General features: G+C 40.4%; 2 protein-coding genes across 4 annotated transcripts in view; one reads left to right on the top strand and one right to left on the bottom strand.

Annotated features, from left to right (window-relative positions):
- NGLY1 (N-glycanase 1) overlaps window positions 1–3,471 on the bottom strand; it is a 50,250-nt gene extending 46,779 nt beyond the window's left edge. For both annotated transcript variants that reach the window (XM_063114081.1, XM_063114082.1), the window contains exon 1: window positions 3,310–3,471. In XM_063114081.1, coding sequence (XP_062970151.1) covers window positions 3,310–3,446 — 137 coding nt within the window. In that variant the 5' untranslated portion in view covers window positions 3,447–3,471. The remainder of the gene's footprint in view (window positions 1–3,309) is intronic.
- Window positions 3,472–9,561: 6,090 nt separating this feature from the next.
- On the top strand, window positions 9,562–13,596 carry OXSM (3-oxoacyl-ACP synthase, mitochondrial). Of its 2 annotated transcripts, XM_063114450.1 has the most exons (3): window positions 9,562–9,606; window positions 10,435–11,449; window positions 13,155–13,596. In XM_063114450.1, exons 2-3 carry the CDS (start codon window positions 10,467–10,469, stop codon window positions 13,555–13,557), a joined length of 1,386 nt encoding a protein of 461 aa, XP_062970520.1. In that variant the 5' UTR covers window positions 9,562–9,606; window positions 10,435–10,466; the 3' UTR covers window positions 13,558–13,596. The 2 variants fall into 2 exon arrangements, with proteins under 2 accessions (XP_062970520.1, XP_062970519.1); XM_063114449.1 differs by lacking the exon at window positions 9,562–9,606 and having other exon boundaries at window positions 9,631–11,449.
- Window positions 13,597–13,860: the final 264 nt, after the last annotated feature.

Raw genomic sequence — 13,860 nt, forward strand, 5'->3', positions numbered from 1 at the left:
GAATATTCTTAATAAATAAATAAGTAAATAAAAAAAGTTCATGGAAAAAATGGAATTAAAAGATAATGCTAATCTTTCCATGAACTTTTTGAAGCACCATTGTATCTCTAAGTTTTGCAACCATTTTATATTGTAAGTATTTTTCTTCCTTTTACAAATGAGGAAATTGAAGATCAGAAAGTTTATATAAATGGTCTATGACCACACTTAGAAAATAGGTGACTAGGATTTAAGCCCACTGGTGTGATTATAAAGCTTATACTCTCCACCACACTAGCTGCCAACAAATTCACCAATCCTTAGAGAACTACCCTCTTTCAATTTCTCCAAGTGTCAATGGTACTGTAGATTAGAAATCTGAAGTTATTTTTTGATAACTCTGTCTCCTCCCATTACCAGTTCCACTCTTTGCATCCAATCATTGAGAACTGCCAGTCCCCACCTACTACACATCTTTCTCCATTCCATTCACATTCACACTCATGATTGCACAACAGCTTCACAATTGGAGTCAAAGCTTTATGTCTTCTTACATTATTATTCTACACGAAACTCTCTCATTATGCTGCTCTTTGACTCTAGAAACTATAATTGCTTTCTCTCGCCGATCATTTCAGATATATGTTTGCTATTCCATCAACTGGTCCCACCTCTATTCTCAAAACTGTCCCGTGTCAGACCCCTTTGCTATTTCCTTACGTAAGTGCTAAAAAAAATGTCTTGGAATTGTTCTCTAGACTTTATGCTGCAGCTGTTTCCATACCTGTCTTTCTCCTAAATACACTTATGTTCTCTGAAGAAACCTCTTTCTATCGTTGGCTCTTCCCAGTCACACCTAGTGAAGTTTGTGTGAGGTACGCATAGGAAATTAGTGGAAAATTAAACATATTTTTAAAAGAATGAATGCAGCAAATTATCTAAGGAATCCAAGTGGAATGTCAGTTCAGCTATTACAGATTTTTGAGAAAGCAGATCTTACTGAGAACAATTCATCTTTACAAGTCAGTGAACTGAAAAAAAAAGGTAAAAGATCCAAATCCATGGCATCTTGTGCATGCAAATTAGAACATTTTATTCTATAATTTATTTAGATTTATGACTGTTAGTTGGGGGATAGGATAACTATCATCCAAATCAGAAATTTAATACTTAACCAAAAGTATTATTTTCCCTTGAGATTTAGTGTGAACAGCTAAAAGTATCACTGTTTAAAAAAAAAACAACAAAAAACTGGTAACACCAAGGTCAAGGGTTCAGATCCCCATACTGGCTAGATGCCAAAAAAAAAATCTGCTAGTGAAATTCTCACTTCAGCACTCTTTTTATAAACTACTATGTCAGACGCTGAGGTAGGAGGAAGGGATATCAAGACAAGATCTCTTACATAGTCCCTTACCTCTAATGGTAGTGAACTTCCCAAAACAGCAAAGGGAACAGAAGACCTTAAATTTTCCCTACTCTCAAATAAGTTAGATTAGCAGATCTGTAATGCTGTGTGGCTGGGGACCAAGAAGGGACCTGGAGCTTTTCTGTTAAGAGGTTAGTAAGTCACTAGACTTCAACATGGGAAAGAAAGGTAGCTTCCCAGCCCCCAAAGCGTGAAGGAGTTTTAATTCTAATATGAGGACAGGGCCACTAGTACTTGACAAACTAAAAAGGGCAGTTTTTCATACCATCTCCAATGATATGTTTAGAACTTCCAAACTTCTAATTACCTTTTTAGATAAAAACTCTTCACGATCAGAAAGGCAAGCCAGAGTAAAGATGGTAACATGAACTGACAGCATGCCAAGTTTCTTTTAGGAATTTAGTAAACATTCATAATGATGATTATGATGCCAAAAGTCATCACTTGCACACAGAGGTCTCCTTCCTCAAACCCTTGATCTGAACATTTTTGATTTCCCTGGATTGAAAGCACAAGTGGGTCTTCATTACAAGGCCACTTCCCTTTTCTGAATGTGGGGTTTAAGTAGTTTGGTGGCTTTCCAGATGGGAAGTCCCAGCTGACCGGCTCTGGACAATCCAGTCTGATTAACAGTGTTCGCTGGCATCCTTGTACTCTAAGGGTAGAAAAGGTGAGTTGAGAAGGTGTCACAGAGGAGGAAAGCAGTCTCCACACAGGTCACAATTATGTAGCCGTGAAGACGCCACATGCTGGATCCCTCATAGAATCTGCATATAAGAAGGGCTCGATATGTTTTCCTTTCAATTTACTTTTAAAATCATTAGCATTACCTAAATGAACAATATTACTGCCACGGATTTAAAACCTGCCCTTGTAACTAATATCTCTAAAAACTGGGACTGGTGAAATCTATCTACAGCTTTGAAATTGAGAAGAACTTCCTTTTAGACTTCATGCCAATATACACAGCACTTAGAAGAGCAATTGCACCAGGTACTGGGACAGAGAATCTAGATGATCATGGTGACCTGAAAAAAAAGGTAACACCATTAAAGCACCTGGAGCTCCTTTAACCTAGGTTTCCTTCACCCACCCACCACGTCCATTCTCAAGACACTACACCATTTGATGTGAAGAACTGAGGAGAGTAATTACTTAAAATAAATAATTAAATTTGTCTTCCAATTCCCCAAATCTGTAAGGTCCCTTAGAGCTTTAGAAGTGCACATAGGAGAATAAAATAAATTACTCTTATCCAAGATGATTATCTTCTCTAATTCTTACTTATTTAAAAGGCCATGATGAAAAAGAAAATCCAGATATTAATATGAAAATTGTAACTTTAAAGTACTATAGTAAATGTTTTAATCAACAAAAATAGACAGGAAAAAAATTAAAAATTAAAAAACCCACTTTAATAGTATCGCGCTCTATTAGGATAGTCACAAAATAGGAAGAAAACATCACTTTGTCAGTGACTAACTTCTGATAAGCATGTGGAAATGTAAGCCAGTCGGGTCGGTAAAATCCAAGCAGTGGGAATGAAACGCTGTCACCGTGTATGTCCTGTCACTTAACAACCAGATGAGAGGCGGCGTCTGGGGCGCACCTTCCCACGTCCCCTCCGCCTCTTCCCTATCTCAGGGACCTCGAGTTCACCCGGAGCACCACGACAGCAGGTGCCAAGTCACAACTGCAAAGAAACTTCCGCTTCGCGGGCGGGGGTGGGGCCTGGTCGGGTCCCGAGGCCCCTGGCGGGTGAAGCGGAGCCCAGCCCGAGCCCCGGTCCCTCCCGGTCTCGCCGCCCTCCGGGGCGCGGGCCGGGCGCCCCCAGACCCGGGCCGAGCAGGCGCCACGTCCCGCCCACCCCGGCACCCCCGTCCGACCCCGCGGCCCCTAACCTGAGGATGTTGTCGGCGTAGGTGAGCAGCAGCTTAGAGGCCTCCAGAAAGGTCTCCGGGGTGTTCTGGCAGAGCTCGGCCACGGCCGGGGACGCCGATCCCGAGGAGCTGCCCAAAGCCGCCGCCGCCGCCGCCATGCTTGAGCGCCCGCGGCCGTCACCGCCCCTCGCGCCGCGTCTGGCACTGAGCAGGCGCCGCAGCCGCTGCAGCCGCCGCAGCCGCCGAGAGGGGCGGGGGCTGCCCTGGGGGAGGGGGCTGCCCTGGGGGGGCGGGGGCTGTTCTGGAGGTGCGGGGACTGCTCTGGGGGACGGGGGCCCCGGCTCGAGGACTGTCCCGGGGGTTCCGGGGGAGGCAGGCGGCTTCGACCCGGAGGGGTGCAGTGCCTAGTCGTAAGATCTAGGGGCTTTGGCCCAGAGGGGCGGGGCGCTGGGTCGTCAGGCCCGAAGAGCTCGGGGAGGAGGACGGCTTGGCAAAGAAGGACGGGGTGAGTTGGTACTGGCCTGAGCCTCGCAGAAACCGGCCTGAGCCTCGCAGAAACCCGGATTCCTCCGCGCCCCAGGGCCAGCCTCGGTCGATCCCGCCGTGAAGATGGAGAAACCGTGTATACCTCCGTCTCTTCCCCAGAAATAAAAGTTTTACAGCCTTTTCTTCGCAGATAATCAGGCAGTCCTAGATAGATGTAGACGAAAGACCCCAGAAGAAAGGAGCAACAAATGTTCATAAACAAAAGCGGGGCTCTAAACTCTGCTGGGTTTCTGATACATGAATTATTTTGAGAATGAGGTGAATGATCGAAAATCTCTTGCTTAAGTCAGCTTAAAAATAGCGTGATTCCTCTGTAAAGAAGTGTTTTTTAAACCGTAGGTTGCAACGTAAGGGTTGTGGACTCAGTTTACGTGTGATGACCAGCATAAAACAAACAATCGAATAGAATGGGAAAGGGGCAGAAGGGAAGAAAATAAACATAAGCTTCCCACATAGTAATGATATTATTTTGTGACTCTTGTTTTGCAGGTAGATCATATGATGAGGGTCCTTTGTTGCTCTTAGAAGATGCATCCCTAACCTCTTTAATCTAGCCTCTGCCTCACCATGTCCTTGAAAGTGTATTTTACCAATGGCTTTTCTTTGCAGAAATTCCTTTCCAGACTTCAACAAATATTTTTCTTGACGTTATGTTTTTAAGATAAGTTATTTGTCTAAGTAACCTTTTTGAATGTTCTTGATGCTTCATCTTGTGTTTGCTTTTAAGATTTGAAATTTTCTTCCAGTATCTCTGAGAAAGATCCTGAGATATACCATCCACTTCAATTACCATTCATCTGCCAGATATACATGTTTTTAATAAATAGATGGGTTTTTGGACCAGCTTTCAAGAATAATGTTCGATAAATCGTATGTTGTTAGCTTCTATAACTAAAGTTTTCAGGGGTTTAATGCAATAGTAATTTCTTTCTGGATCACATAACTGTCTAGTAATGCAAGTGTCATTAGTCAGTGGGCCCAAGGCTCCTTCCATCTCTTAGAACAGGGGTCAACTAATGTCTTCTGGAAAGGGCCAGATTGTAAATGTTTTAGGCTTTCTGGGCCAAAGGGTCTGTCTCAGCTATTTAACTCTGCTTCTGCAGTTGTAGCTCTGTAGACTACGTACTTTACAATGAAAGGGCATGGCTATGTTCTAGTAACATTTTGTTTATGAAAACAAGCAACCTGCTGGATTTGGCCTACAGGCTATAATTTACTAAGTCCTGCCATAGAGCCTCAGAGACTTCTAAATTTAATGGTTGGGCAAAAATAAGGAACACCTACTTCTTAACCACATGAGCCCAGAAATGAAAATATAGCATTTTCTCTACCAGATTATTGGCAAGAAAGAGGCACCATCTAGATAAAACGAGGGAGACTGGGGAAACATAGTCCCTAGCAGGACAGGCACTTCCCACAGTTACGTGATGGAAGGGGGTGAGGTACAGGGCTAGATGTCTCTACCACAAACTATATTCCCCTTAATTTAGATTTCTTTTTTCCATTGGTACATTTATTTATCTTTTAAATAATTACATGTGAACATTATATATTATGTAATATTTATTATTTTGTAAAAAAGCAACAAAACACTTTTTTTTTCAAATAAAATCTCAGGAAGAATCTGTCTATATAAAACACCAATGTGGAAATGCTCTGGAATTGAAGCAGGGGTGGGAGGGGAAGGGCACAATACCAACAGCTCAGCCTCCCCTTGACAAATATAATGGTCACAGGGTACCTTTATGGAAAAACATGCAACCAAATACTGTGATAATAATTTACAGTCGATAAAAGCATAGACATCACCATTTTGTTTTTTAAAATCACTTGAAATTTAAGTCTTTCCAAATAACTTTCTACCAACACTTCTATTGAAGTGCTTGAGTAACTGCAATCTCCTTTGGATACCACCGTTTATGAAGTTATTAAGGGAATTCATTATAATAAGAGATGTTGTTGTACTCTTTTCCCTTTCTGCTTCTTCCCCTTAGGTCAAGTTGAAGATATTTTGATTCTTCAGTTTCCTTTAGAAAAGTGGAAGATATTAAGCTACCCTTAATCTCTTTATACCCATCGTTTCTTCATAGTACTAAAAGATGGTCTAGTATTAAATCAACTTTGAACTTCCTGTTCTTTTATTTTTTTCCCCCCAAATAATGATTTCACCCCCACCCCCACCCCTAAGATTCCATCTTTATTAAGAACGCCATCTTTAGAGTTGACACATGGTGGCGCTATTCTTAAATGGAATACAAAAAAAAAAAAAAAAAAAAAAAAAAATAACCCACTAAATTTTCCCCAGAATTTGTTTTGTCATAGAAAAAGAAAATGTTGATCTCAATAAAGACCAACAGCATGGAGGAGGTTTGAAACCTCTTAGGAATTGGTGTGATGATTCACTCTTGTGGGATTGCATTAAGTGATTAACCAACAACTATTTATTGAGTTCCTGTTATGTGCAAAGCAGTCTGAGATGACACAAAAGATTTTTAATTTAGTAGAGAAGACAAAAATAATGAAGACTTATACACAGATAGCCCTTTAGTTGACAAAACAAATGAGTTATTGTTAAGAGAAAAACGAAAGTCATTTGGTAAGAAATGCCCAAAGTGTATGTACTACACTAGCCAATGTAAGGATATGTGTTCATTCATTCCATAGTTCACTCATTTATCAAATATTTAAGTGACTAATAAATGCCAAGCACTGTGCTAGACACTGGGAATCATAAAGGAGGCAAGCATGGTCCCCACTTTCATGGATGTCATAATGAGTTTGAGCATTGGTTAGACCAGTAACAGCATTACCAGGAAACTTGTCAGAAAGACAAATTCTCAAACCCCGTCTTTAAATGTGGGGCCCAGCAATCTGTGTAGTAACAAGCCCTTCAGGTGATTTTGATGCACAGTGAAGTTTGAGAACTATTAGTTTCGGGGGAGGAAAATTTCATTGTGGGCTGTAATTTCATGGAGGAGGAAGAATTTGAACAGAACCCTTGAGAGGTTAAGGAGGTGAGGAAGGGGAGGACTTTGTAGCTGTGAGAGATACCCCCCCCCACAACCCCCAGCTTAACCAGGGACAATATCCTAGCACTGTTTTCTTCTCAACATTTCCTTCATTCTCCTCCTTGCTATTACTTTAGTTCCTGAGCCTCATGTTTCATCAGTCTTAACTCTCTTCCCTTTGTCCATTCCCACATCCTTCCAATCCACCCTATACACTGCTGCAATAGTGGTCTTTCTAAAGCATACATCTGATCACGTTATTCTGGTAAAAAGTATTCTACGGCTCCCCCTGCTCACATTCTAAAGTCAAATTGTGTCAGGATCCAGGCAGGTAACTTAAATGTGTGAAGTGGCTTTGTTCAAAATGAGTAGTGTAGACTGACGAAGGGCATGAGAGTTTACCATGTCGTTTCTAGAGGATTTAGAGTCAGTAAAAAAAAATGTTGCACTCCAAATTAGACCACGGCTGCCAGCATATGATTTCTGATATGCAGATCAAATCCAAAGTCCTCAGTATGACACGCAAGGCTTTTTTGATCCAGCCCCTGCCTCACTCTTATGCTTCTATTATTGCTTTGTCCTACTCCTCAAATTTGATATTTACCTTATTGAACTACTTGGCAGTCTGTGGGAAATACCTTGACACTTCATGCCTCCCGGCATTTGTTCTCCTCCTGCCAGGATGCCCTTCCCTACCCAATCTAGACAAATATTCACTCATTTCCAAGATTCAGTTCAAGAATCACTTCTTTGAAGCCTTTCCTGATTTTAGAAGGTAGCACTGACCTCATTATGCCCTTTGTGTTACAATAATATTTTATTATTCCAGCACCTGTTTCAGTAGTTTGCATATTTATTTCCATGACTGTCTCCCTCTACTAGACTATGAATTTCTTGAAAGCAAGAACGATACCCCTATTCACTTTTGTATTTCAGCCTCTAGCACAAAGTAGGAAGAAATCATATGTTGGAAATACAAGCAAGGGTACAGAGACGAGAAAAGTTAGGGTCAATCAAGAGACAGTGAAAAGATGGTTTGCTGAAAGCTCGTTTAATAGAGAATGGGAACTAAATCTAGAAGGATAGTTTTGAATTAGATTTACAAAGAATTAAGGTAAACCTAAGAAGTCTTACCAGCTTATGATAAGTGGAACCCATCTGAAGATTTTGGTGAAATATGGTGTTAAATCATATACAGCTATTAGAACATCATAAATTCCCTAGCCCTCTCCAGACCAAAGAAAAGGTGATCAGAGGTAGAAAGAAAAGTGGTCTTTTTACTTTTCTGCAAGACTTTCACTGTCACTTCTTGCCCAAGATGATTTTGATATTACAAAAGAAAAACAAAATAGTAATTAAAACTGTATGTTTCATATGAGATTAGCTTCAAAGAAAATACCATGGGTCTTCTCACACAATTATTTTAAAGTATGAAAAGAAAGTTTGGGTACTTCTCACTCATCAAGTTTTAATTTATAACTACATGTGTTTGTTTTAATTCTTCTTAAAGTAACTCTATTAATAGTCATTGAATGAGGGTCATACCAAGAAGTGACTTGATAGGCCTGCCATCAAAGATAACTCAAGGATAAACGGGGTTTCCCTGAACTGTTTTAGACAAAGTAGACTTTCACACTTATTTAAATCTAGGACTAACAAGGAAGAGCTAAGCTTGACCCAAATTTTTCTCTAGAGGTGGGAAAGAAGGCAGAGCACTCTACTTGGAAACAGTGACTTCAAGAGGCATTGCCCAGAAAGAAACAAAATATGAACAGAAGGTTCAGATACAGATTTCATGGTCAACCCTTTATCCAAAGAAGAAAAAGAATGAAACTCACACCTGGGACAGCATGTGAACAACAGATGGTCAATAAATACCACCTTATGACTTTCTGATATTTTCATGTTATTTTCCCCTTATAGATTCACAGCCAACTCCGAACAAATTAATGAAATGTCTCCATTCTTGTTAGACATGGGGTGTGATATTTTGAGCACTGCCCCAAATCCAGCCAACGTTAAAAAAAAAAACTTTGTTACTATTATAAAATTATTTATTGTAGAAAAAGTAGTAAATAAGGTTAAGCAAAAACATGGAGTGAAACATCACAATCATTGAACATCCTTGCAGACCTTTAAAAAAATTTCTTGAAAAACTGGATATATACTGTTTTGTAACATATCTCCTAACAAATTGTCTCAACATCTTTGCACATTAATAGATATTCACCTATAGATTTAAATGGCTGCACAGCCTCTGGACCTACCACAAAATACACAAATTTCCCGTTGTTGGGCATTTTCGTTAGCTCTACTTAGTATTATAAATAATCTTAGAAGGTACAGTAAAAACTTTGAGATTACAGTAATTTCCTTAATTTTTTCCTAGCATTCTAGTACAATATGGTGTCCTTTGTCCACAACATGGGCACTATCATTGCCAAAAAAAAAAAAAAAAAAATTTTTTTTTGATGGACGAAGATGCTCTCCCATCGCGTTAATTCGCAGGCCCTTGTCTATCTGCGACGAATCACCAAGATTCCGAGAGTTGTGTCCCTGCGAAGGAAATTAAAGCCCCGGACGCTGCCGAAGGTCTAACCTCTGCCAAGGTGACGCGGCGCAAGAAGAACCGGCTGAAACCGGCTCGGACGCGACGAGTGCGTACGTGCGTGTGCGAGTGCGTACGTGCGTGTGCGTGTGCGCGTACGCGCTCGCGTCATCGCACGGAACGCTGGATGCGTAGCTGGTGCGAGTCGTCTTCCAGGTATCGGCTGCTCCGTAACTTACTCTTTCTGCCCCTCCGTGGCCAAATCATGTCGGGGTTCGGTTTCGAGAGGGGAGTCCGAGGACCTAATTTCTTTTTCTCTCGGCATGCTTTCTCCGAGTGTGTGTGTGGTGGCGCTTGAGAGGCGATGCCGGGAATGGCCACACACCTTTACTCCCCCACGGTGGCCTTGTCCCTCTGGAGTGAGCAACTAGTCGTAACCTCTTCTTCCACCGATGACTCGATTGGAGAAGATTAGAGGGATGGAGAAACCCACTGCCTACCCGCAGTAGCAAGCTTAGTCACAGAGTCGATTCTCAGCCATGTCTCTGAACGCTCAGTCTAGGGCTCTTGGTCCTGAGTGGCCTTTTGAAAAGGCTGATTATCCCTAGGTATTGAAAATGAGTAAGCCCACGTACCCTACCTCAAAGATTAGGCCCTGGAATGTGTTTTCTGTGCCACTGACATCAGAATTCCTGTTTAGAATAAGTCTTCAGCTATCTTGAAAAAGGGTGTATCCTGCAGCCCCGAATCAGGTTAGGGGTGCCTTTATATTTTTCATTGTATAATTCTACCTTGGTGAATCATATGAATCATCAGCTCACCTCTTTGTCTTCGAATGTCTGAGGGTACTTAAAGTCTAAGAAAGGAGTGAAGTCCAAAAAGATGGTTTGATGATAAAGTGTAAATTAAAATGTCACATTATTTTCCCTGTGCTCATTAACAGCTCACATCAAGCACCCAAAAGAACACCTTGGACGTTGTTTCTTAGGTGCTTACGCTGTTTGCACAGGGAATATCTCCTGGGTGTGTTGTGGTCTCTTACAGGAAATGTGTTTCTGATCATCTGAATCTCAACCATGTTGTCAAACTGCTTGCAAAATTTTCTAAAAATTACAAGCACTCATCTTCTATATTCAAGACTATGCCAACGGTTAACAGAAAGTAAAAGGAGGTTTTTGGGATCTGTGCCGACATCCAGATTGCATAGACGAGTTGTCATTACAGGCATTGGCTTAGTGACTCCTCTTGGTGTTGGAACTCAACTGGTATGGGATCGTCTTATCCAAGGAGAGAGTGGAATTGTTTCACTGGTTGGTGAAGAGTATAAGAGTATCCCTTGCAGTGTTGCTGCTTTTGTGCCAAGAGGTTGTGATGAAGGTCAGTTCAGTGAACAAAACTTTGTGTCCAAATCAGATATCAAGTCAATGTCTTCTCCCACCATCATGGCCATTGGGGCTTCAGAGTTAGCCATGAAAGATTCGGGCTGGCATCCTCAGTCAGAAGCTGATCAAGTGGCTACTGGTGTTGCAATTGGCATGGGAATGATTCCTCTTGAAGTTGTTTCTGAAACCGCTTTGATGTTTCAGACAAAAGGTTACAATAAAGTCAGCCCATTCTTTGTTCCTAAGATTCTGGTCAATATGGCAGCAGGTCAGATCAGCATTCGATATAAACTCAAGGGCCCCAATCATGCAGTATCCACAGCCTGTACCACAGGAGCTCATGCTGTGGGAGACTCTTTTAGATTTATAGCCCATGGTGATGCTGATGTAATGGTGGCTGGAGGTACAGATTCTTGCATTAGTCCTTTATCTCTTGCTGGGTTTTCCAGAGCCCGGGCTCTGAGCACAAACTCAGATCCCAAGTTGGCATGTCGACCATTTCATCCGAAGAGAGATGGTTTTGTAATGGGAGAAGGTGCAGCAGTGCTGGTGCTGGAAGAACTTGAACATGCTGTTCAAAGAGGAGCCCGGATCTATGCAGAAGTTTTGGGCTATGGACTGTCAGGTGATGCTGGTCACATAACTGCCCCTGATGCTGAAGGAGAAGGTGCATTAAGGTAATTAAAGACTGGTTGTTTTTTTCAAAATATTTCTTCAAATAAGACACTTTATTGGAGTCCCGAATTAGAGAAAATTGTAGTATCTGGTCTTGGAGTACAGTATCTCTATTGTTTTTCTGTTTTATACTGAACAAATTGTTTTTGAATTCTTTGCTTTAAACAATTGAGATATTTGAAAATGTTTGAATGTCCTTACAGAAATTGGATTTTAGTTAAGACCAGTAAAGTTGTGAGGAAGACCGTGTGTGTCTTTGCCAACTTTTCATGCCTACATTTGTGTTTAATAACCATTAATGTGCTCCCTCCCACAATCCCCCTCTTCAGCCCTTTATCAGACTTGGAGAGTAAAGTCAACCCTTCTAATGTGTCTGGTCTTGCTCTATTTCAACAGGGTTCTGTTCTTTTCAAATCAGTGCCCCTCAACCTCTAATCATCCAGGGATCTTATTAAAATGCTGATTCTGACTCTGTAGGTCTAAGGTGACCCTTGAGATCTGCATGTCTGACATGCTCCTGGGCAGTGGTAATGCTGCAGGTCTAAGGAACACACTGAAAAGTTAACTGTTATTGTAGAAGAGATAAACAGTTAAGTTAAAGAAAAAAAAATACCTGATAACATGTTAATGTGTTAGCTAATCAGTTAGCTTTCTTAGTTGATATTGTGTTTTAGTCAATTAGCCACAAATTAGCAAACCTTTTCTGTAAAGGGAGGAATGGTAAATATTTTTGGCTTTGTGGACTATAGCGTCTCTATTGCAACTACTCAGCTCTGCCATTGCAGTGTGAAAGCAGCCTTAGATAACACATAAATGAATGGGTGTGGATGTGTTCCAATCAAACTTCGTACAAAAGCAGACATAGTTTATTGACCCATAAGTTATACTTTTTAGTTTTACTGAGTAAGTGCTGGTGCTAAAAATGTCAAGCATAGTGACCAGCTGGATGAAGAAATAGTTGTGTTCAGGGGAAACCTTTCAGCACACTTCAAATTATGCTCTGAGCTGCTTATTAAGAAATACATGCAATCCAGAGATCAGCAACTAAAAAAGAAAGTGTTGATATTCAAAAGGTTTTCAAAGGTTCTTTCAGATAAATTATTTATTTTTAGGTTTTTTTTTTTTTTCCTATGGCTGGTTTTGTAGTTCTTTATTTAGAATTCTTATAGCCTCAATAAAGAGGATTTTGAAAGGTTATTTGAAGTGGTAAAGTAGTAGATTATTGGGAAATATACCAAGTTTTACATTTAAATGTGAAAGGAAAAATTAAAACATAGTTTTGAATCTTTTCTTCATATTTGAAATCTCTACATTGCTCTCCCCACCCATAAAAAATTCCTAGAAGAAAAATTATTGTAGTCTTGAGTCAACATGGTTTTTTCCCCAAGAAAAAAATGCCATTTGATTGAAATAAATATAATTATATTTTATTAGAGATTATACAATCCATAGTTTGTGTGTTTAACTCATTGTGATGAATCAATCAGTCCAAGGTACTGGATGTGACTCATTCTTCCCATGCAGATGGCATTCTAACTCATATGGCAATCCAAGATGGGGTTCTGTTACTAGAGTAAAGGGTTCTTTCTTTTCATGTAGTGTACTTGGATACCTACATTTCTTTAACATAAGCCATACAGATAAAGAATCTCTTGTTAAAATTAAACTTAGTCCTGATAAATTAAATTTCTTTTCTTATTTTATTAGATGTATGGCTGCTGCTGTAAAAGACGCAGGTGTACAACCTGAAGAGATATCCTATGTCAACGCACATGCTACTTCCACGCCATTGGGAGATGCTGCTGAAAACAGAGCTATAAAACATCTCTTCAAAGATCATGCATATGCCCTTGCAGTTTCCTCAACTAAGGGAGCCACAGGACATCTGCTGGGAGCTGCAGGGGCAGTTGAGGCAGCTTTTACCACACTAGCTTGTTATTATCGGAAACTACCACCTACTTTAAACCTGGATTGTACAGAATCAGAATTTGATCTCAATTATGTTCCACTAAAAGCACAGGAATGGAAAACTGAGAAAAGATGTATTGGACTCACCAATTCCTTTGGTTTTGGTGGTACTAATGCAACTCTTTGTATTGCTGGCATGTAGGAGAAATCATTTATAATTAAACATTGATTTTTTAAAAAACTTTTATAAGTGAAGGAATAATATATATGCATATATTTATATTTTAATGTCCAGATATCCTTTATCTATGTTAGAGTTTCTCAGCCTTACCACTATGGATATTTTGGGTAGGATAGTTCTTTGTTCAGGAAAGAGAGGCTATCCCCTCTTTGTACCTCTTTGTCTTTGTACAATGTTTAACAGCATCCTGATTTCTTCCTACTAGATTCCAATAGCACTCCCTTCCCCAGTTATGATGACTAAAAATGTCTCTAGACATTGCCG

The sequence above is a fragment of the Cynocephalus volans genome, chromosome 11, assembly GCF_027409185.1.
Source record: "Cynocephalus volans isolate mCynVol1 chromosome 11, mCynVol1.pri, whole genome shotgun sequence".
NCBI lineage: Eukaryota > Metazoa > Chordata > Mammalia > Dermoptera > Cynocephalidae > Cynocephalus > Cynocephalus volans.